The 24,413-nt window shown below is 38.7% G+C and overlaps 1 protein-coding gene across 2 annotated transcripts; it reads right to left on the reverse strand.

Moving 5' to 3' along the window:
- Nucleotides 1–1,802: 1,802 nt before the first annotated feature.
- Nucleotides 1,803–24,138, reverse strand: GOLGA5 (golgin A5). 2 transcript variants are annotated; one of them, XM_067547057.1, is made up of 13 exons: nt 23,743–24,138; nt 22,229–22,843; nt 19,924–20,145; nt 18,555–18,774; nt 17,516–17,639; nt 16,401–16,604; nt 15,543–15,713; nt 14,720–14,848; nt 9,406–9,504; nt 7,708–7,933; nt 6,166–6,271; nt 3,634–3,697; nt 1,803–2,312 (listed from the first exon to the last, which is right to left on the reverse strand). In XM_067547057.1, the coding sequence occupies exons 2-13, from the start codon at nt 22,791–22,793 to the stop codon at nt 2,232–2,234; spliced, it is 2,211 nt and encodes a 736-aa protein (XP_067403158.1). In that variant the 5' UTR covers nt 22,794–22,843; nt 23,743–24,138; the 3' UTR covers nt 1,803–2,231. The 2 variants fall into 2 exon arrangements, with proteins under 2 accessions (XP_067403158.1, XP_067403159.1); XM_067547058.1 differs by lacking the exon at nt 19,924–20,145.
- Between the last annotated feature and the right edge of the window lie 275 nt (nt 24,139–24,413).

The raw sequence follows: 24,413 nt of genomic DNA on the forward strand, positions 1-24,413 counted from the left end.
TGAATGTTAGATTGGACACAGAGCATGTAAAATTTCTGGCATAAAAATTTGAATTTCCTGAACTAATAATGTAAAGGGTTAAAAAAAAGTATGCTAGAGTATAATCACAGAAATGCTACCATGGTAAACAACTTGTAAACAATGTAGAATAAAAAGATATACAGATATCCCAGCACAAATCAGAGGAAGAACAGGAAAGCAGAGAATGGGAGGCAGGAGCCTCTTAGCTGGTGTAAACTGTCACAGTAACATCATTTTCAGTGAACCTAGGACAATTTCCACCAGCTGAGATCGGTCCCTCAGACATAACAATACACAGGGGACAGGTAAATGGGGTTCTTGAAATAGTTGTTGGGGTTTTGCACTTTGTAGCAGGGAGGCTTAGCCCTTAAGAGCAAAAGACCTGGAGCCAGTCAATTCTGGCTATTCAGGAAGGAATCAGCTGATTCCACTATAAAGAGCAGCAAGAAACTGCGGGGGAGGGTGGAGATGCTCAGGGAGAGACAACCAAAGGGAAACTAGAAGAAGAGACTTCAGCAGAGGCCTGGGAATGGCAGCTAGGAGCAAATAGACTCCAGCAGGGAACTGAGGTATCAGGGTAGAATTGAGAAAGACTATAGAGACTGGGAGCAAATGGGCTTCAGGCAGGGAAGTCTGGGGAAAACCTCCAGAAGGAAGACTGAGAACGTGGGCTTGATAGGGATTTCAGAACTTTATTTGGGAATGATTTCATTATTGTAATGACACACCCAAGGAGGGGTGTTGCTGAACTACACAAGAGTTTGCATATGGAATCCTTAAGTCTCTCTTAAAAAAGGAAAACAAGCGGACTGCTGCAGAGCAACCCCAGGCAACGAGAAGGCGCATGGGAGTTGAGCGGCTCATCACACAGCTTTACAAATTTTACAGAAAAAAAAGCCATGTGCAAAATCAGGTTTTGTATTTAAACACCCCTGACTTGATCTCCTTTCATCCTAATGGTCTCCAGGAGTCAGTGGTAGCTGTAGTATCGCAGCTGAGACAACCCCAGTCAGCCAGGACTCATCACGCTTAGTCTGTGTTCATCCCATTTGAGCATAAATCAGCAGAGTAGGCGTGTCTGACAAATTTCATTAGTCCTCTTTTCATTACTCAGTCTTGAACACCATGCAGGGATGAAAGGGTATATAAATGACCTTGTATCATTGTACTTATGTATCAAGGATTAATAAATGCAGGATGCCATAAAATAATGTAAAAACAAAGTACAGTGGGTTTGATTTTGGGATTATTTTTATCATCATTATCTGATGAGGTTGCTTAGTGATAAATCTAATAAGTGATTATGTATGGGGAGTTTCTGAAATTATGTCTGGTTATACATTTGTATAAAAGTGTTAACCAAATTAAAATAACTGCCTTGCATTTCAGATAGAAACTACATAAATTTAAGATTTGCTAAGACCTCTTATGTGTAACGAGATATACAGAATAAAAAGCAACTGCATAGCCAATTACACAAAGTGCAAAAGTAAATGGGATTTTTCAAACAGCTCAATACACTTTTTCTGTCTGAATGAATTACGGATTAAGAGTAAAAGATCTACAACACGCCATTAAAAATTCCACATTTCAGCATATCATGGAAGATACATTTCTGTTGTGCTTAAACGACAAAGTTAGAAGAACGTGTAATATTTTATTTAAAAAAATGTATTTACAAAGATATTGCACCAGTTGTCAGCTTTGCAGTATTTTAACAGACTAAAGAAAAAACCCATCTATATTAACAAAATTTAAAAAAAAATTCAAAAAGACTGAACAACAGAAAGAATAAAGTTTATTTAAATTGCTGAGTACAATTAGTTTCCCTGATTATAGCCCATATCCAGTATGATCTATAGTATGTACCATATACAGCTGTAATCTTAGAAATCCTTGTATCTCTGCAGGGGTGAATCTTATATTGTACATGAACCATCAGATTTATGTAAAATGTAAAGGCTAAGCTTAGCTTAACAACTGCCTTTTCCCTGGAAACTGCTACTGTTTTAAGTTAATTGAAAAAGCCACATAGTAATATTTGTCCAATAATTTAAGTTTTAAAAAGTAGTGATAAAACAGTAATGATGGCTGTCCTTCATCCATAGACAATGCGAGGAAAGCGATTTCCCTCACATTTCAGTTCTGATCGTTTTAAATACATTGTCAGTCCAGAATATAGTGAGCACTAGTATAAAGCATGTCTCAGTCTATTTGCCAGTTGGACCATCGTGGTGCATTTCTGGGGTGTAGGTCAGCAGAACAATCATGACCCAGAGGTGAAGCAATGCCTGGCAAAAGAAAAGCAGGAGTTAGCATACAACACTGACCACCATCCATCATTTACAACAGTTGTACATCTGAATGTAGACAGAAGTAGCTAATTTTGTAGACAGGTTTCGGCTAAATGCCTTTCATGAAACATTGTCTAATATTTCTTCATTTTATTCAGCTGCACCTAGCATAAGAAAACATTACTGATCTGCACAGTGAAGCATTGTGCCAGATTCCAAAGCAAGAAGCATTTTACAGGAAAATATGAAAACCCTTTATTAAAAAATTACAATTAGCAGGTCTGAGTTTCTTGCTAGGCAGGGACCATCTCTGATGAAAAAGAATTACATATAGGGTTAATTCACAATACTGACTGAGATCTAGATTAGAAAGTGGCTTCTGAGTCATATTAATCACTAAAATTCTCAACTGTTTCAGAATGAAACACTTTGTTCACCTATTAAACAGTACAATGACAGTGTTATATTCCGAAGAAAGAGAAGAGGGGAATTAAAATGCCCAAATTCCTTCTATTACTCAAAAAAAGGGAAAGGTGGTGGTGAAGAAAACTGTGGTTACCTTTAATTTTGTCGTGTGTGTGTAAATGGCTGCTTTGTATCCCCAAAGAGTGACAAACCTACTCACACAGTGATTTATTTTAAAAAAAGCATCATTATACTTTCTCAAGCAATGCATTTTTGCACTGCATATGAAATATGGAGTTACAGTACTGAAATCTTTATAGCACCAGCACCCTGCAGCTGGGCTTTCTTACATAACTATTGATCACATCAACTGACAGACATCTACCCTCTAGTGGAACTGAGAGAAATTTCACTGACAATCATGTGAGATGCACAGAACAAACTTCCCTTCTATAGCCCAAGATAGAATAAAAATCATGCTCACTGCTTTTATAGCAATGTGAACAGAATGATTATTAATCACTTGACTTAGGTGAAATGTTATTAAAACATCAGCCAAAGCTATTAAAATATCAGTTTCCCAAGTTATTTTAATGGTAGCTATCAGTCATAGAAATGTGCTATACTTTATCAATAAGGGGCTACAAAATTACAACCAATATTAGTTCATAGAGGTGTAAAAACTTTAAAGGCACTATAAATTCAAGGCAAGACTGTACATATATTTGTCAAACTACGTGACTCAAGAACCCATGTTACATAAGCAGTCTTTATAGTCTACTTTAAAATATAACAAACGGTCAAAAACTAATTATATACCCTTTTTCTTTTATGCACCATTGAACGCCTTTCAGATGAAGGTAGACACTATATAAAACGGGCTATAAAGAATTCTGCACAACCATGTACTCACCATATAAATGATTACAAATACCCTTGCTATGGGATACCGTCTTAGAAAGATTCCCAGTCGAATGCTGTGCAAGTATAACAAACACGTTACAACAGAAAAATATTCCTATTTCTTTAACCCCAACCCTCACAAAATTGTAAACACCACCTGGTCTTATACAGATAGTTTTCCATATTTCTTCCTTTTGCATTTTACTTCTTACTCACAACAGCCAGTGGATTGAGAGATAACAGTCTTTAATCAAAACAGAAAACTGATGTGCTTTTATGACCATAAAAAAAATCCAGTCCCCTTGTTGCTATAAGCATGTCATATTAGGCCTTGTCAGAAACAAAAAGTAGGGCTTTTTCAAAGAATCCTATGTGAGTTAGATACCCAACTCCCACTGACTTACAATGAGATCTAATTGACAAACCCCTTTAAGTTGTTTTGAAAATCTTAGTGAAAGAGATCTGTGTCATTCTTACACTTAGTTATACATGAGAAACAATGGCCTGTAGAATTCTAATACTAATGCAATATGAAGTATATTGTATCAGTAGTTTGCATCATGTCCTAGTAATCTGCTTTAATAAAATAAAAATATGCTAGTAGGAAAGTGACAAACAGAAATAACGTTTATATCAGTGTTACATACAACAGGCTACTCATCAAGAAAGCACTGGTATTTGTAATCTTTGTATTAAAATCACTATGGAAATGCAAAGCATAACGTATTGAGGCATTCTGGTTTTCAAAGGTTTGAAACTATTACTCCCAATTGAAATTTGACATAAGCTTAAGCGGCAGAGTAGACTTTTTTTGAAAGGCTAGGATAAGAAAGATAAGATCGCTCCCAAGACAAGAGATCCAAATAAGTCAGTTGGTGGTTCCAAAGCATTTTTTACTTATTCTAGGCACATATTCATTCATATGCATTCATCCATTCATAGCATGGATTTATTCTTTGATTTTAAAAAAAAAAAAAAGGATTTGAGAAAGGAAACACGCTGCAAAAGTAGCTAGTAATTTATAACAGCTATTTTTCATGTCCTTATTGCTACTGCATGAAACACTAAATATGTTACAGTAAAACTGATATACTGGGCACATTTCATGATTAGGTGGAGCATTCCTGGTCTAAATAACATAGAAACATGACAGTGATAAAGCTCTGATGCAGAGTTTTTATCTGCCAAAGACTTAGAATGAGAAAAGAGGATAGTCAGTGGTGGCTGGGACATTGGCAGACCAGATGCCAGCTCTCGCCAAGGCTGTAGGCATCAACTGAGCACTGACAAATTCATAGCTGGAAGTTAACCTAGTATTGTTCAAGATAGGTGTTAGACTTGCAAGAATGTGTTTAGACACTATCAAATGCTTTTAAGTCGCTGAATACATTAATCTTACTTGTAATGTCGGTATCCCATGCTACAAGGTAAAATATAAGTTTGCTTTAAAATTGTGAAAGTGCCTGCTCTGAACTTGTGAACCTAGGCAGGAAGAGTGGCTCCCCCACCCATCAAGGACTATCAAGACGAAATGGGCCATTGTAGGACAAAAACAAAAAAACGTTGCTGATTGCCCCATCCAGCCACAAAGAAGTCACTGTGCAGGAACCCTGGACCCATTGGTTTGAACTCTGGGGGAAGGGCATATAAAGATGATCACAAAAAGAAATAATTATCCCTTTGGTGTTTGGACTCTCACAAGGGCTGGAGCTAAGAAACAAAAGCAGAGATGGCCAGGATCACCCTAAAAGACATTCAGGGGACAGATTACATCTCTATTACCTTTTGGAACCACAGACTGACTAATTTGTGCATTTATGTTGCCTGCTTTAACCTGTAAATAACTCATTTCTTTTCTTAGTTAATAAATCCTTAGTATACTATAGGATTGGCTACTAGTGTTGTCTTAGTGTGAGATCTAAGGTACAAATTGATCTAGGGTAAATAACTGGTCTCTTAGGACTGGGAGCAACCTGAATATTTTGTGAACTTTGATGTATGGCAACCAATCATCACTAAATCCAGCTTGCCTGGGTGGCAAGATAAACTGGAATGCCCAAGAGGACTGTCTGTGAGTCCATGATAAGACTAGTAGAGTGATTCAGGAGTTTACATTTGTTACTGATTGGGTTGGGGAAATCTTATCATAGACCATACCACCAGTTTGGGGTGTCTGCCCTACTTTTTGACAATTTGCCCTGAGGTTGGCACTCACAGCTGTGAACCATTCCAGACAGCATGACAATGGCAAAGAAAACTGATGTCCTATAAAACCTGATGGATTCTTGTACCATGTACCCAACTGTACACAATTTGTAGTAGCACAAGAATATTCCTATCACAAGATATGATGATGGGAATAAAGTGAATGGGAATTAACTACATCAATATTTAATATGAATTTGTACCATACCAAATGTGTGGGTGTATTTTTATACAATTAGAAACAATTCAAAATAAAAAAGGGTGTACTGTGGAGGAAGACTGTACAAGGAACTAGTCCGAGAAAAGAAACATTCCTTTATGATTTATGTACTCTTACCTAAACTGGTCTATACTACTGGCAGCTTTGCGAACTCTTCCATACATTCCTGCTACATTAGCATCTGCATCATTAAAAAGGACAGGAACATTTCGCATGCGAGCACCTATTTAAAACAAACAAAGCAAAAAAAAAAATCTGATTAGACTAAAGATGCCTTTCCAGGAAACTTATTTTCAAATATAGAGTCTATATAGAGTTTAATAATTAATTTCACCTTTTTTAAATGTTCAAGATTTTCAGTGCTCATGGGAAAACAAAACAAATCAGATGAATCACTGTATATTTAAAGGGCATGTCTGTTTTGAAAGGATAAGATTACAATTTAGTCAAAAATGTATCCTTGAAAGTCAATTTTATTCTATTTCTGTATCTATTAAATAAGCATTTTAGTATTCAGTTCAGATATTTTATACTTAAAATAATTTCTTTGCTTCATCATAATTTCTTAAGCATATTCTAATGCTTATACTATACTATATATAGTATATATATATAATGCTATACTTTTATCACAAAGTCACACTTGTCATGCAATAGTTTTATCTGACAGAACTTCAGATATAAACTCCTATTTTTCAGAGTTTTATAATAGCATGAAAAAAGCTGACTGAGGTTAGAATTTTCGTAGACTTTCAGACCAGGATACATCTAAGTGTGACTGAATAAAATGGTCTTATTTTAATTTAGCTTTATAAAAGCAGAAAAACTGAATGTATCATTTCAGATTTTATTGTTCTCCTGACAAAGGGAGTTTTAAAAGAAAAAGACATTTCACAGGACAGGCATTTTACATCAAAGTTCAAGGAGTAGGTGTATTTTGTTTTTAAAGTTAGCACAATTACCTTTTTCACAGAGCTGAAAATAAGTCAAGTATCAAAGCAGAAACCAACAGTAGCTGAAGTTTCTCAGGAGGTATCTGAGATATGATACTACTTAAAGCAGCCAAGCCAACCTCAATGGAAAAGCCACATTTGTAGGCTACTTTCTCACAGATTTCCAAGGAAAACAGAATGAGGGCATGGAAACTGATCCTAACCAAATGGAGGACAGCAAATTCAAGGTTTCTCAGAGACTTCCACTTAAGTTTGATCATCTCACAATGAAACACCTATTCTAACTCCCACACAACCCTATCCCCTCCATAAAAAAAATTATTACAGGACACACATGCAAGTAACATTTAAACCCACAAAAATTAAGTGAAACAGGTAAAATTGCACTGCTGGTTGCATGGCAGATGTCATGGGAAACTAATTTTAAAATAACATACTTGCTACAATATTAATCACAAGAGGGTGAATTAAGAATGAAGTTTTGCTTTATTAAATTCAATTAAGATAGCTGTTCAATGTGTAGACAATCTTTATTTTGTTATTTTTGACTGTACTAATTATAATTGGAAAGATCAACTCAATAAGCTCCTTAATTACCATATATTTCTTATACACACAGATGTTTAGGGAAATAAATGGGGAATATAAAAGTCTTTAATTAAGCTGAGCGCACACATGTTTTTAAATATGATCCTTCCATGTTTACCTTCACCACTGTCAATTCCTGCCATATTAATGGTAGGACCATTAGTACTACTGCCTTGGATAGTCTTAAGCTGTTGCTCAAGGCGTTCCAGTTGATAGACGAGGGAGTTTTTCTCTGTGCTGAGACTCTCCAACATGGTCTGCTTCTGAATCAGAGTCTCGGTCAGCTGATGAAGCCGATTTTCCAGCTCTGACTGACTACTACTGCTCAAAGCCTTATTTGTGATCTGAAAAAGAAGAATCAATGCAAAATCTGAGCCAGAAGTTATTATAAAAATAATTTAATAAAAATTAAATCTAGATTTATAAAAGTATAGAAATTATATCTAGATTTCGAAATAGTTCAACTCCTACGTCCTATGAGAGGGAGGCCGATGCAAGGAGTGGGATGCTTCAGGATTTTAATGATGCAATAGCTATTATGACTACCATCATTAACAAATGTAAAGGAGACAAATGTGATTGGAGAAGCATAATGCCTTGATAACTGCTATCAGCAGGAATCTCCTGGCACGTATATTTATATAGTGCTACCCTAATGTGCACATTGCCACATAATAGTGAGTTTGCACCTAACAATAATTCCTTACGGTCTAATGGCTTGTGTAGGATTACATCACTGATCTGCACATGGCCATTACACCTGCAAGTTTCATAAAACAAATAGGTTGGTTTTTTTTAAAATTGGTAGGTGAGAGAACTTGGTGTCAGTTAATTGGGAGGCTGTTAGAAGTCTAAGGGGGCAGCATGAAAGAAGGCATGAAATTGGACATAGGTGAAGGAGAAATAGGGAGCGGTAAAGCACATGGGCACTGGATATAAACTGCAGGGGGAGACTAAAGGCTTGTCTACACATACAGCACGGCAGTGGCGCAGCTACGCCACTGTAGCACTTAATGAAAACGCTCCTATGCCCATGGAAGAACTTATCTTGTTGGTGTAGTTAATCCACCTCCCAGAGAGATGGTTGCTATGTTGATGGGAGAAGCCCTCCTGTCCACATAGTGCTGTCTACACCAGGAGTTTGATCAGTATTTTTCATATCCCTCAGTGACATGGTCTACACTACAGGCTTATGTCGATATAACTAAGCCTAACACAACAGCACAATTTGCAGAGATTTTTTAAAGCAAGTAGGACACACTTGAATTGGATCTTTCTTAAGAGATTCTGTTTTATTGTTTCTATTCAGGTTCTAACGGGATTCAATGCACAATTCAAGGCATTTGTCTTGAATCTCATGCATGAGATAACTACCATGTTGATGATGGTGCCGACAACACTTTGACCTCTATCTGGCCTGTACTGACATAAACACTCCTCCTGTAAACTATGCAGGATTGTGGAAACTTAGCAAAGTTTGGCTGTCCAGGAAAAAAATCAAGCAGCCTATGTACCAAATTCATAGCTGTGTTCGCTTTTGGTATTTATTCTAAAGTTAATTTTTATTGCAGAGTAGATTTTTCAAAAACAGAATATACTGTTTTAATACTAGAATCTGAATGGTGCACTTTATTATTAAAAAGATGTGCACAAGCACCAAATTTTGTCAAATAGAATCTGATAATTTCATTTTAACAGCTTTACAACCAGATGAAAAAGTTTTACTTAACCAAAAGCATAAGCTAAAACAAAGAAGGTAATTTACTGTGATCATTTTTTTAACGACGTTAAATATTCTTAAATGCAAATAAATTACCTGATTTCTGAGTTTCTGAATTTCTTCCTCCCTGTCTTTTATTCTGCTTTGCAAAGTATTCTTTGTCCGATACAGTTCTTCCTCATTGTAATGGAGTTCCTATAAAATTAATCGCAGCCAGTAACAAAACAAAAGATTAATAGACAGCCTTTGGAAAGTATTTTAGGTGACAATTTAGCCACTATTTGGGGCTTTACACTGAAGCAGAGGATTGTACTTTGCCCTGAAAAACTTACTGTCTAAAGAAACAACATAGTGAAGGAAGGGATTTAGCAAAGAACAACTGATAGATTAGCTCTTGTTAGTACCATGATTTTGTATAGCGCTTTTAAATTCCCATTTATTTAAAGATTTAACATGTTTTCTATGTGGTTTATTTAAATATCTGTCTTACCTCAGTCATCTACTGTTAGAGCAGCACATAAGTGTACTCTCCCTTCAAATCACCAAGTACACAAGGCAAAAAAAAATCCTCATCTTACTCATCCTCAACTAGTCTTCGTATCAAAAGCCTAAAGAGCAAATACTTTACAGAAACAATCTCAATATATAACAAACCACAGTTATGCAGGTTAATACAACTCTCTTAGGACCACATTTACCTATAATATGGGTATTAGAACTCATTATGTCCCTAAAATGGAAATGTCAGTTTGCAAAATGAATATAAAAGAAAATTTCCATAATGTTTTTCACTCCATCTCTTTCTTAATATAGCACTGCCTGAGAATATACTCCACACTCAGAAAGACAGAGGTAACAGGATATATTCTACCATCTGTTTTGGTATAATAAACATTATTTAGCCATTCATCAAGAGCAGACTTGAACTTTTGAATTTTAATTAGTTCAAGCTAGCATCTAATTAAAATGTAACTTCTAAAAGGACAGATAATCCTACAAAATAAGTTGTTCCTAGTGCTATGGTACACCCTCCAGCCTTCCTCATTATCCTCTCTTAAAAGGGGCTATTTATTTACAACAATAAAAATTCCTATTAAGATATAAGACATTAGTTTGTGTTCAATTGAATGATGTGTTACCTAGCAGCTGTGTTCTTGGGGAACCAGGGCGCAAAACCCCTACTCTCTGGCTCACATGAATCCTCCCCCCCAGCCCCTGCTTGAACCAGAAACCAAAGGCATTTCAATATGAAAAGGCAGTGGAAGACACACCTAAAACCTTCCCAACAAGGGTGATACAACTCCTCTAGCCTCATCTACATCAAAGATATAAAAGGAGGCATCTCAATTAGCACATCGAATGGAGAACAGAAGCCTCATCTACATCGAAGATGGAACAAAAATTAGCATAGCGTATGGAGAACCAACCTCCAAAGCAGGGACCACACTGAACTCTGGGATTGGAAAAGCAGGGACACACTGCATGATGGGAGATTTCTGCCCTTGATGTAAATGAGCTCACACCTGCACACATCCAGCTCTGCAGTTATCAGACCATTCTAGTTATTGATATGCAAAACACTGAATCTGCCTGGTTACATTGTGAGCTCCCTCAAGGAACACTTCCCATAGCCAGGAACGACTAGCTCCTATTGTCCAGCATAAAGAAAACCACTCTGGGATACTTCCTTGAGACATTGTTTACCCATAAATAAAACTGGGGTCTACAAAAACCCCTACCCAAGTTCAAACCTCTGTTCTGATGCCTGGATCCAAATTCTGCATCAGTTCCACTGGAACTTCCCCTCTTCCTGACTGATCGTGTTGGGGGCTCTGCCTGTCTCAAGTGCTCCAGACCCTAAGCTGAACAGCCTGTCTGCTGGGAACCTTTGAGCTGCACGGAGTGGTGAGACCCCCGCTCCCCACCAACTTCTTCCCTCAACACTCTCTCTCTCTCTCTCTCTCCCCCCCTCCCTCTCTTAGTCCAGGTATGACTTCCTACTTTTGTAATCAAACCTGGGTGAGCTTTCTCCAATATCCCAACTGTAATTGTGTAGTATTGTAAGCCTTCGATTGTTTCTCTCTCCTTGTATGGTATTACTATTAGTATCATAAGTTTTATATACCTGGCAATAAAATAACTCTTATAATCAAGCTGGTTGCACTCTCTCTCTCTCTCTCCAAACTGCATTTGCTTCTTTGTGTTCTTGACTTCCATATCTTGCTCTGCAGCAATGCTTCTTTTACCTAAGCCAAAGATCCCTGGAGTGCCCAAAAATCCTATGGGGTTTGCTCATCAAGGGAGTTACTGCTAGAATAATTGTAGAGTGAGTGGGGAGGCAGCTGAGAAGTGCAGCTCTCTTATTTGAATCTGGGGCTGGGGGAACCCAGCCCTGAAAACCTTAGGTCCTGCAGGATAGCTCCATTGGGAGGGGACTTGTAGCCATATGAACACACAAGTAACACAAGCAGTACATTAATAGAATCACACACCCCAAGTAACACAAGCAGTACATTAATAAAATCACAAACACCCCCTTCCAGGAAGGTAGCCCTAATAAATGAGCATACCCCAAGTTAACAGGCAAGTCTGGTAACAGATGAGCCTCATAGTTCTAGCCATTAACAACATGCCGTATTATACCATAATTTAAAGCAGAGAACCTCTCGTTGAAATTACTGTGGAGTTCTGTTTGATGGCACAATACTCTCAGAACCCTTTATTAGTAATTTATTAATACCATACTAAGTAGTCTGAGAGTAACAATATTTGAACAATGGATTCCAAAAATGTCTACATAAGTAGGCACATTATTTTCAAACTACTACAGGCTAACGAATCCAGACTTGCTGAAGTCCTTTGGATGAATTAGGTAGAAAAAGTTCTGTCATGCCCTATTCTTAGGTGTTTTAATTTTTTTGTTTAAATATTGTTTAAACCATCTCACTGGAAATATAACAAACAATAGATCTTACAGTTACTTTCTTATAGAGAATAGTCTATTTGCCTATGCAGTAAATACACTGTCACTTTGACTATACTCCATTTTATAAAATTTATGCTATTTTATCTTTTGTTGTTACATATGATTATAATAGCTATTTTGCATACAAATCTGTTGGATCTCCCTAAAATAGGGCACAAAAGATTGAAAAGACAGCTTCTGAAATTTGAAAAAGACAGCTTCAAAATTGTGCCTGGTGTTCTTGTACTTGATGCTTTGGATAACTACACCTGCATTATTCTTTTCTGAAAAATAAAGTCTTAGAGAAAAGTAAATTTGTAACTCAAATTTTTACCAAACCTAGGATCTGGGATTTTCAGGCTTTTTGTTTTAAAAAATCATCCTTCACAATTACACAAAAAACAATGAATGCATATAAGTTGTAGATTTGAAGGCAAGTTCTGAAATTTAGCCCAGACCAGTTCAGAGTTTGATGGTGCAAATATTTGTCATCATCATGATTTTTGTTTTGCCACGGGCTTCACAGAAAATCATGTCTTAAGTCTTTCAAACAACTGCAATTTCAGAAACATTTTACAATTCCTGCTTTTAAAAATGGCCTCTTGTGTAAGCCACTGTCAAAATCTATCTATATTTCAAATCTATTATGAATAGTTTCATTGGAGATATGGAAAGACTCAAAGAAACAGATGCTTTGCAAACATTTTAAAAGAACACTCGGGGGCTTATTTTCAAGAATACTTACTCATTTTAATCAAATTGTCAGAAAACATTCTAACAGTCAATGAGACTTAACTCAGACTATGAAAGCATGAGGATCTCTCTTCTGTTTGGAGTTGAAGTGAGATAGAAATCAATCTTGTAATGGGATTGTAGTTGCAACCTTAACTATAAAGAGGCAGCCCCGTTTCCATTATAAAGTGCATTCTTGCAGAACCAGAACTGGAACCCTATCTAAAGCCACCAGTCTCTTATCACTAGAGCTGAAGGAAGAGCTCTAAGTGCAGCTACATATAGAAATACCCTTATCCTTTCTAAACTGCAGCCAGCCAATAGAGGGGAAAATGCTCTCACACACAGGCCCTGATCCTGCTATCGGTTACTCCAATCAGACCGTTACGTAGTTGTGACGAGGTGTACCAGGCCCCCTATTGGAGGCCTCACTGTCCTACCACAGCCTACCCCAGAAAAGGAGCAGTAGAGGTGAGTCCTCCTGGTTGTCAAGAGCAGCTGAAGGGAAGCAGCCAGAATCCAGCAGGCTCATTTAAAAAGGAGCTGCTGGACAAAGCAGATCAGTTGCTGGCTGGAGCCAAAGGTGCAAAGATGATGCTGCCAGCTACAGGAGCTGCAGGGTTGAACTGAGCAGCTGCTGGCAGGAACCAGAGGAGCAAAGCAGGTGCTCCTGGATAACTGCAGGGACTCAAACAAGACTTGGACCCTGAGTTAATGGTGAAGATAAAGGTGAAGGGGCTGTGGGGAAGTGGTCCAGGGACAGTGGCCATGAAGTTAAAAGGGATGCAGCAAGTGGATGCTATTTGTAGGGTCCCCAGGTTGGGAGTTGGAGTGGTGGGCAGGCCGGGGTCCCTCCCCACTGGCCAGGGACAGAGTGGCCAAAGTCCTAAGAAAAGGGAGTTTTAATAGGCCCAGGGAACAGGCTGAAGACTCCAAAGAGGGTCACAGCATTTGTGGATTTTGATACGCTCTTGGAGAGGGACTGAACTGAGGAGCAACTCAGCTGGAGAGCTGGGGTCAGTTGGGGCTCACCAGGAGGTGAAAAAAGTCTCCAGGGAGGGAGCCTTGGGGGTGCTGCTCCATCCCAAAGCAGGGACTATTTGAGAAGGACCATCTGAAAGCTAGCCCAGACAGGGCTGAGCACTAAGCCCAGAGCGAGGGATATAAACGGAGGGTTCTGGAATAGGCCCTGTTGGATTTGTACCCCAGAAGGGGTTTTGCTATACACCTTCAGACTGTGTGTTACTTAGCCAGAGAGCTGAGTCATTGAAAATGTGCTTGAGAAATTAACTGCCCAACAGGAGTCACTGCAAATCATGCAGCTAGAGAGAGAATGCAGGCGCACACATACTCGATCTCACAACAGTTCCATTAACATGAGCTGAACTCCCCGAAGGCAGAAGAGTGTAATTGTACAGATCAGGAGGCATAGTGCCCAATTCTGTACCCACTGAAATCAGTGGCAAAAAATTCCTACTGAAATCATTGGGCCTAACACTATCAACGACATGAATCAATGTTGTTTAATTACAAACTCATTTCTTCAAATACAGTTGACGCATGACAAATGACTGACAAATTATCTTCAAATTTTATAGAAGCATTCTCCTTTGCCTTCATAGTGACTCTGGCAACTCTAAGCCAAAATGTTTTTCGAAGTCAAGATAATGTAGGACCTAGAATAACGTTTCTCAGCTCTCCATAATTCTTTACCTGCTTTTGCCGTTCCAGTTCTGCTTCCACTTCTTGTTTGCCCATTTTGTGTGTTGCTATTTGCTCTTGAAGATCTTGAAGTTGTTCTTTTGCTGACTCAGCTTCACTTACCTGCTGAGTCTCCATATCCTAAAAAGAATATAAACATCATCATTACTGGAATGTCAAATCACACAGCAATCCCTGTAGTAACAGCAAAAACTACTTCCACAGAGTGGAATTTACAGGGTGGCTTTAGCCACTTTTTCGCCCATTATTGCTTTCAAGAAAAATTAGCGTCAGTGTGAATGAATGACCAAATATACACTTTAAAAGATGTATTTCTGTGTAAATATATGCTTTTTTGTTTTTTACATTTAGGTACCTCCAACTGAAGTCCTCCTTTCTTTTCCTGTCTGACAGGCTGAAGTCTCATCAGGTAGATTTGTACACTGTTGCAGGGAGCAGGGCTAACTTAAACAGTGGCTACCAAGAGACTACAGCTGCGTGAAGATCAATAGTTCTACGCAGGGTTAGGAGAACAAAAAAGCAAACTTTTCACTCTTCAAAGACATATTTGACTATTTTTTGGGAAGAAACACCACCTTTTGGAGGATGGGGGGGGTGGGGGGTGGGAGAGAAGAGGACCAACAGCTGTAGGGACAACACCTCTGGCCTCTCTCCCCCCATGCCCTCAGACCTCTTATCATCTCTAAGCCAGGAACTGGAGTGGTTAAGGAGAGTGACAGAAACTGAAGTGGTAACAATACTAGTAGTATGAAGGTCACTGCAATCCCACATACTTACGTGGTTAACAACAAGGACTGCGTATAAAGGTATCTACCTGTAGCTCTGTTCTCAGCTGCTGTATCTGCCCCATTAATTTCTGTATTTCTTCCTTCTGTGTTTCTCTCTCATGTCTCAGTTCTTCTAGTTCCATGGTGCTTGCAGTAAGACTATCCAGCCCTTCAATGCCAGAGCCTTCTTTTAGGCTGTTTATCAACTTTTCTTTAGACTGAAAGATTAAAAATACTTCTGTATTAATAAAGATGCTAACTATTAAATTCTTCCCTTAGAATACATATGCTTTACTCCCCCTGACTATAATATGAAATCCATCCTTGAATCTGTCAGCAGGATTTGACTCTAAAATTTCAGGTATGAAACTAAAATGAAAATCTACATCTAACATTTTTTGTAAATATTATATATATGATTGCATGATATATGTACACACACACACACACACACACACACACACACACAATCTCTTTCCTCCCCCCGCCCACACACAGGTACTGAACTTGCAATTTCATCCATGTCAGCAGACCCTTACACCTGCATGGAATCCACTGACTGTTGCTCCGCATCAGCACAGTGGTCCACCCACAGAGATTATATTGCAGGATCAGGATCTTAATTTGCATGTCAGTTATCTTCAGATGCATGAGATTCTATTAAATGTAATTCTATCATCCTGTGTTTTAAGATCTATTGTACCAGTAATGTACTCTTAATAATTTACCATTAAAGAGTCCAAAAGAAAATATATCACTGATCAGATGTAAAAAATATCAATTAAACATGATGCTTCATTGCAAAATTCAATTTTAAAAATCAAATGGATCAATGTTTTTGCATGCTCTTATGATTAACCTGGATTTCTTAGTTATTTATACGCAGAAGGGAGTTGCATACTTACTTGGAGTATGCGAGTAGCTTTTTGTTTGTAATCCACCAATTCCTGTTTAACAGACTCCAAGTTGTTTTTAGTTACTTTGACTTGTTGCTGAAGCTCCTCCACTCTCCTCTTTTCATCCACATATTTTCGTTCTGCTGCAGTAACTGCTTCTGCCAAGTTCTGCCGCTCAACTTCCATTTTACTAAGGCGAGCTGCAAACTCATTCTATTAGTGGCAAAAAAAGTTTAAACACCACATACAATCCCAAGTTTCAGTTAGCAAAAGACGAGGTTTCAGGGCTAACAATATAAGAAACAAGACATTAGAATCCACTCCCTCCAGGTTAAAATATTCTTTAGTACTTTTTACTCAGACAAGACACCCATTGAATTTAGTGGAGCGCAAAATCCCAGAAAGCAGCCTGATCTAAGAAATTAAACAACAGATGTTTTTTACTGAGCAAGAAATATTCATCCTATTATTTAAACCATTTGGCTGACAAAATGAGCAAACTGCCCCTTGAAAAGACATTGGACACTCAGTTTAGACCCCAAAATTTGATTCTGTTAAAAAAAAAAGTTGAAATAGAAATATTTTCATACATATTATTAAAATATTTAATGAACTTTACAGTGTTTTGGGGAACCAAAGAGATTTTAACATCCTCTTGCTATAGAGTGAACCCCTAAAAAGCATATACATTCAGGAGAATCAGACAAAGAAAATGGATCAATGGATTCCATTGTCCAAATTAAGTAATATGCAAAAAGTATAAATTACGGACTGTAAACAAGATTAAAGCTTGTTGAGTAATCTATTAGTAACATGATTTGCAAATCAATTTAAATACAAGTTTTATGTTGAAATATTAGAAGTCTGGTAAAAACATAACTACAATAAAATTGGTCAATAGTCAGTTTCTGGACTGTTTCACCACAGAATTTGGAATAAAGTTATAAAAAAAGGCTAAATAAATTAGTATACAAAGGACACCTACTTCATCAGAGGACAGATCCTGCCAACTGCTCAGAACCCTTAACTCCAGGCAAAGTCAATAGGAGTTGAGGGCACTTAACATTTCAGGATTTCAGGAACCCAAAAGCAGAATCTGACACTCCTCCATTTTCACTTCTAACCTGCATCTGCCTGTAACTTTCTTGTTCTTGCTTCAGCGAGGAGTCTGCATCACGTAGCCTCTCCTGCAGAGTTTGAAGGGCTTGATTTTGCAGACTGCTCCCTTCACTGTGGTCTTGTATTATCCTAAAGAGCATTACAGAATGCAGGTGAAAAGTAAGTGTATATACTATGCTTTCAAGGTAGAAACAATAAGGGAATCCTTCAAAACTATCTTATTTCAGACAGTGCTAACTAGATGGTTTGCCTGCTTTTCACATTGCAACTTTTTCTTTTCCAATGCAGAAAAAATTCTACAAGTGTATTTTCTTAAACACCAGTTCAGAACTCAGGTAGAATAGTAAGAATAAAACCTACAGCTCATCTAAAAGTAAGAGCACCCTACATATTTTGTTGCCTAAATTCTACTTCTCACTTGCAGGGTTTTACAGTTGCTCCTTTATTTAAAACAAAGTATTTAACTGATTAATGAACATCCAACGTGGACACAAACGGGAAAGTTCTTACACTTGTAGGGCAAACATTATATTTGCACTTTTGGCCACATACAGTCTTTATCCAATGTGAGATTTCAAATTTTAGACTTCTCTCTCAAACATCAGAATTTCACAAATGGTTTATATAAAATGATTTTGAATCATCATATCAATTCAGTCACAAATAGACACCAACACAAGCAAGTGGCTATTAATCTTTTTAGAACTCTGTCCTGTTCCCATTGAAGTCAACGGCACGCTCATATTAAGTATAATGGGTCTGAATCAGGTCTTAAATAATACTTACATTTTTTCTAACTAAAATTCTCAAATTTAGATATACAGTAGATACTTGTTTACAGCAACACCTTGTAAGAGAACTGCCACTTACAAGCAACATTTCCCCTGGGAACACTTTCCCTACAATAGCCGCTTGGGAGCAACATAGTACAAGGGCACCAAACACATTGCTACTAATGAGCGTCTACTGGAAAGCGATAAACTGTCATTTTTACTACTGAAAACACCAACCTATTATTACTATTTGGAATACGTTTTAAAGTACCGTGATTTTTCACTCTGTAATGCTTCCAGGGCGTCTGTCCGAGTACTCAGTAGCTGATCAGCTTCCTGCAACCGCACTTTCAGCACGGCCAGTTGGGAATCCTTGGCAGAAATAGCTTCTGTAAGATCATCAACTCGAGCCTGAAGTTCTCGAACCACCCTGTCACTTTTTGAATGGTCAACGTTCCATTTTTCTACCCTTGCTCTGGCATTTTTTAATTCTACAAAATTTAAAAAAAACACCGATTAAACTATATATAATGTATACATATAACAAAATCTGCTGCCGCAGGGAAAAATAAATAGTATTAGATTCATCACATGATTAGAATGCCACTTGTGTCACAATCCATAGAAGAAAAAATTAAATGCAACCAGCTGAGTTTATATAACACTGAAAAAGAGGGAGAGCGGAGAGGTGACTCAAACATTAGAGCAGATTCTCTTTTTAATTCAAGCTGTTGAAGTACAAAATAAACTTAAAGAGGCACAACTACTAGAATCAATGAGTCAGTGTTAAGATGGCATCTTTGAGTTTGTATTGATTTTTAACTGAACACTATATTAATTTTGTGTAAAGGTTAAAACTACCAGGTTAAAATTCATATGCAGTACTGTTCAAAAAAAGATTTCCTTAACCTGTGGTATTACCAACTTTGACTAAACAATATTAAAATTTAATTTGCTTTTTACTAATTACGGTTTTTGCATTTCAATTAGCTTAGGCAAGGAACATATATATAGATCAGCCAATTTGACTTTTTTATTGTTATTTTCTAGACAGTTTCACTTTCTGGGTCTAGTACATTTGCATAATACATGCCATGATGTTTGGATTTCAAATATTGCAGGGGACTGTTATTCCCTTAAAAAAAATTGTCAGAGACACTTTTTAAAATGTGTAAACATTTCTAATAGCACCAGCCTTTCCTAAACCTTGTTTTTACATAATCTAAAATTTGGGTCTAATTAACTTGATTCTGTCTCTTTAATCACCACTCTTACTATCTTTGTTGTTGTTGAATGACTAATCCTCCCATCTATCACAAGTAAATTTATTTTGTTCCAGATGGTTTCAGTGAACCCCATGTTACCCCCTCCATCCCCAAATGAGAACATCTTTGTCTTAAAGTCATTAGGATTTAATGAGCTTTATGTGAATAGCTCAAAGATATTTATCATTTTCTCCAGCTCAGTACTCATTTAGACGGTCAGGAATCACTATGTTTAGCAAGCCACATCTACATATTTAACAAGAAGTGCTTGAATTTGAACACAAGTCACTGATGGAGAGGCAGTTCTAGTTTCTATATTACTAGAATCTCAAAACTAGTTAATATTTTGAAATATAAGCTTCCAAACTAGACTACCTTCCTGTGTTTCTTTGGACCTCTGAATTAATGAAGCCATTTCTTGATTTAAAGACTGAACCTCATTCCGTAGTAGTTGATTCTCCAGGCGAAGATTGGACAGTTCGTGTGATTTGCAATCATCATTCACTGAAAGGCTAGGATTAGTTGTCGTATTTAATGATAAATCTTTTGTAACATCCACTTGTGCCTCCACTCCAGAATCAGAGTTGTCAGGAGTTTCTGTACAAAGAGATCGGAATTAAATCAATTATATTTGTTTTTTGGTCTACTTAGATATAGTATGGCTACTCACAATATCGATACATCGATATCTATATAAATAAAATAGACATTTCACCATTAAAGTGAATGGCTACTCACAATAAGTAGACCTACATAGTACCATATTCTAGTACACAGTATCATTTTCATGACTATGCTGCAGAAAACTTCAGAGAAACATTACAGAATACACTGTACATACAGACAGCAAGAAATGTGTGTGGGGGTTTTTTTGTTTTGTTTTGTTTGTTTTTTTAAATATAAAATGTCCAAGTTCACACTGGCTGGCTGTTAGGACTTAAAATTCTCAAGATACACACATTTGTACATATTTTCAAAGTAAAATTTTTCATCTTGGAGTTCTGATGTCATGTACAAGCCAGACACTTTTCACCATAAAAGTGTTTACTATTAAAACACTAGAAATCACGATTTGAAACCCTGAAGTAGGCTGTGGGATATTTCCTATATTTTTGCCTCATATCATACTTCCGTAAGAGGTTCTGTAACACTATTCAAATCTTCCTTATAAATTTCATGTATCTAGAAATCCTAACAACATATAAATTCCCTGAATTATGGGAACTAAATAACAAATCTATTTTATAGGGTGGACAACTACAGAAAGAACACTCTAAACTAACAGCTGACAGTGCTCTGACCAAGTTACCGGAAAAAACACACGTGGGATTTGGATTCCTAGTATGGGGTTACTGAAGTCTTATATAACATTCTTGATGCCAATAAGCATATATTTTAGGGCATTATCTTTAAAGCCTTGCACTGGTGTCAATACAAAAAACAGTATGACATGCAGGGAGAGTAAAGAAACAGCTGTTACACAGGTGTTAACCTGTGAATGCAGACTGAAATTTTCATCCGGTTATCTATTCTGGACACACTGAATCTGAAGTAAAATTAATACAAAGCAAGGATGTCCATTTGAATCTAGTGTTTTAAACTATCATCATACTCTTTACTTCACCTTGTGCTCACCAACAAACCTGCTCCACCTTCAACAGTCCACATCACACAGTGTCCTCGGGAGATGGGGTGGGCCATTAATTCTGAATACTGACAAACCAAGAAAGCAACACCATAAATCCAAGCAAGACTTGGTCAATGCTTCTCGAATCCCCTGCCGTGGAGTTAAAATGTTCTACGTGACATTCCCTTCCTTTTAGCTCATTTATACAGTCTTCAGCCACTGTAGGACAATTCGTTTGATACTGTACATTAAGGATTTATTTTTGTCAGTTATAAAATGCACAAATAGCCCATCTCCATTTTGTAACTAGCTTCCACAAAAAGACATAAAATGGATAAATTTGAATGATGAAACTGTTTCTGCACACCTAATTTTACAGTTACTATATTCAAACTAATTTATTTGAAATCAGTGAACTCTCTTTTATGTCAAGTTTACTAAAAGACACTCTTAGCTAAAAAGATCAATGATTGGCAAACTCGATGCTATACTTGGCAAAACACACACACCTTGTAAATATCAGGATATTATGTGACATGAATCTACAATTAATACAATTTGAGTTTGCTATGATTAAACATTAGAGTTATAAGTACTCTTAGCTATCAACATATCCAAATTTTGAGAAGTAGCCCTCCTCTTATCATCATTTCTAAATCTTTTTATCAACTTCAATACAGTAAGTGAATAAAATAGGTTTGATTTGAATACTAATACACACACTTATAGTACTTTAAATGTTCAATGAACTGTACTGATATCAACTAATTAACAGCACTCTCATGAGGCAGTGCATGTATTATACCCATTTTACATATGGAGAATTGGAGGAAAATAGGTAAGATTACTCTAAGGCCATCCAGTGAACCAACAGAAGAGCTGGGGTTAGAACTCAGAGGTTCTTGATTCCCAACCGTGTTATTATTACTCTAGAACGTGTTTCTCGCATATTAGAATCTATTCCATTTACGGTCAGTAAATTTGTTACCCTTCACATAACATGCTTTTAAACATGCCTATGTTCAATAAACATCTATATTTCTATTTAGCTACCATGGACTTGACTCCTGATGGAATTGTCTGCAGTAGTTTTTACATTTTGTGTACTTGTAGGCACAGAATTAATACTTGAAGTCCCAGAATGATTTTGAAGAACAACTGTGTTGCTCTTCTCCTTTTTAGGGTCCATCCTTCCATTAGTTCCTTTCTCAGAACTATTGAGAAAATCAAACAAAAGCTCATCGTCAGGTTCAGACTTTTTCCTTCTCACAAACTGGGAAGAAGGTCTGGGTGTGGAAACACTTTCTGTTGGAGGACAGGCCTCCGAAGATGTCTTGGATGCTGCTCTGACATTTGCAGTTCCAGCTAGGATTGTAGCTTTCTGGTGTTTAATATTATCAGCTGCTGAGGAGATATAGGTTGCTTTAGACGATGTCGGATATTTCAATTCTCTGGTTTGCTGCTGCAGTTCAGGATATTCATTGGCAGACTCTAAATCTGTATTATCATATATTAGTTTGCCTGTACTCTCTTTCTTGCTCAAAGCTGATGCAGCTCCTTGATCGACTTTGTTGAGAAGGTCCTCTGCCTTTCCAGCAAGATCAGCAAACCAAGACATAATGGATGTCTATTTACAAAATATACAGACTTGAACTCCAAAAGCAAGAGCTGCAAAGAGATACAAAATGGTTACAGATCAAATATATGTTGATGAACTGAGGCATTTGATTTTATCTTTGTTGTAAACTATGGTTATGTTAACAGTTTTGTCCTTGTTTCATCCTTTAATGTGCCATATAACTAGAGAGAGTCCAAATCAGATGTTCTTGCAGGAAAATATAAAGGAATGGGTTTAGCTACTAAACCAGCATAGTCATTCAGGGCATCAACACCTGCTAGTGGCTGTGACAACCCCAGTGACCGTGAAATGATGGTCTGCTTGCAGCAAGCCAAAGGAAGACAAACTGGGATGGAGAAGGAAACATAAAGAGATACAGATACCCACAGGTGTACAGTAGAAAAAAGTTTCTTTGGCATACTGACCTCTGCAGAGGTACTTGCAGGAAATCCTCCCCCCCACAAATGCCAGTCCGGTTAAAAATAGGTGCAATTCCTAGTCTTGTGGACTGCACAGGCCCCTTTAACTATGCCGGGGGGAGGGAGGGAGAGGCCCTTATGGACACTAAGGACCAGAGTTTTAAAGGCACTGAAATCAGCCAGGGTTAGGCGCCCAAGTACCTTTACCAATCTGGCCCGGAGCGCCCTGTAGGCTGCCAGCGATGATACACTGGGCCTGTGTCCGGGGGCCGTGCCCCATAGGAGCCTACAGCCCTGTCTGGATCCTGGAGAAGACACTGTCGCCAGCCGTGCGGTGCGGACCGGACCGGACCGGACCGGACCCCCCGGGGGTGACGGGACCGCGGGCAGGAGAGTTGGCACAACCCGGGGGGAGGGAGCTCGGAAATTAGGAGTCACCCTTAAACCCACCCCAAGCTCACCCAGTCCCCACCCGCTCCCCTAAAACCGCTCCCCCCGGTTACCAGGCCCCAGCACAGCCCCGGCCTCACCTAGGCCCGGCGCCCGCCCTGCCTCCTAGGGATGCGGGAGATAAATCGGCGGCGGAGACCCCATTGGCTAGACTGAGGCCGCCGCAGGCCGGACACGGCAGCTCAGCTCCATCTTCCGGGAGACGTGGCTGGCCACCTGTTGCGCAGGCGGGCACAAGGACCCAGCAGCACGCCACCACGCCCAGGCGGCCGCTGGATGCGCAGGCGCGATCAGAGCCACGCCCCTTGTCACGAGATCATCATGCCGCCCGTCCCAGAGAGGAGGGGCAGGCGCCGGAAGTGAGCGAGACTGAGGCTCTGCAGCTTTCCTGGAGGGAGGGGCGGAGCTTGGTCGGTGCCGCAGACTCTGTGACCCGCAGGCTCCCAGGCTGGGCCTGCGCACTTCAAGCCCCGCGCTGTCGTCACCCCCCCCCCCCAATCTCCCTCCTGGTGACCCCGCCCGCGACTTTCTCATAGGCGACAGGCCCCTCCCATTCGTTCGAGGGCAAAACCTCTTCTCCAGCCCCCTCCCGTTCCTGTTCCTCCTTACGTCACAGCCTCCGCCGCGCGCAGGCGCTGAAGCAGAGCAGAGAACAGCCCCTAGCGGCCGCTCTGGTCTCTCGCAGAAACGAGCCGCCCCACCCAGCTGTGCAGGCAGTGGGCGGGCCTGGAGCCTGCCATTGGCCCTGCTC

The sequence above is a fragment of the Emydura macquarii genome, unplaced genomic scaffold (assembly GCF_026122565.2).
Source record: "Emydura macquarii macquarii isolate MOO-44397 ecotype Brisbane River unplaced genomic scaffold, CSIRO-AGI_Emac_v2 contig_1229, whole genome shotgun sequence".
NCBI lineage: Eukaryota > Metazoa > Chordata > Testudines > Chelidae > Emydura > Emydura macquarii.

Bases quoted from the DNA above. Each gene is read 5' to 3' on its own strand.
- GOLGA5 (XM_067547057.1), bottom strand. From the start codon at position 22,793: ATGTCTTGGTTTGCTGATCTTGCTGGAAAGGCAGAGGACCTTCTCAAC. The intron at 16,605-17,515 runs GTTAGAAGTGAA...TGCCACTAATAG, and splicing joins AAAGTTACAGGCAGATGCAG to AATGAGTTTGCAGCTCGCCT. The intron at 3,698-6,165 runs GTAAGAGTACAT...ATACTTGCACAG, and splicing joins AGTAGTATAGACCAGTTTAG to CATTCGACTGGGAATCTTTC.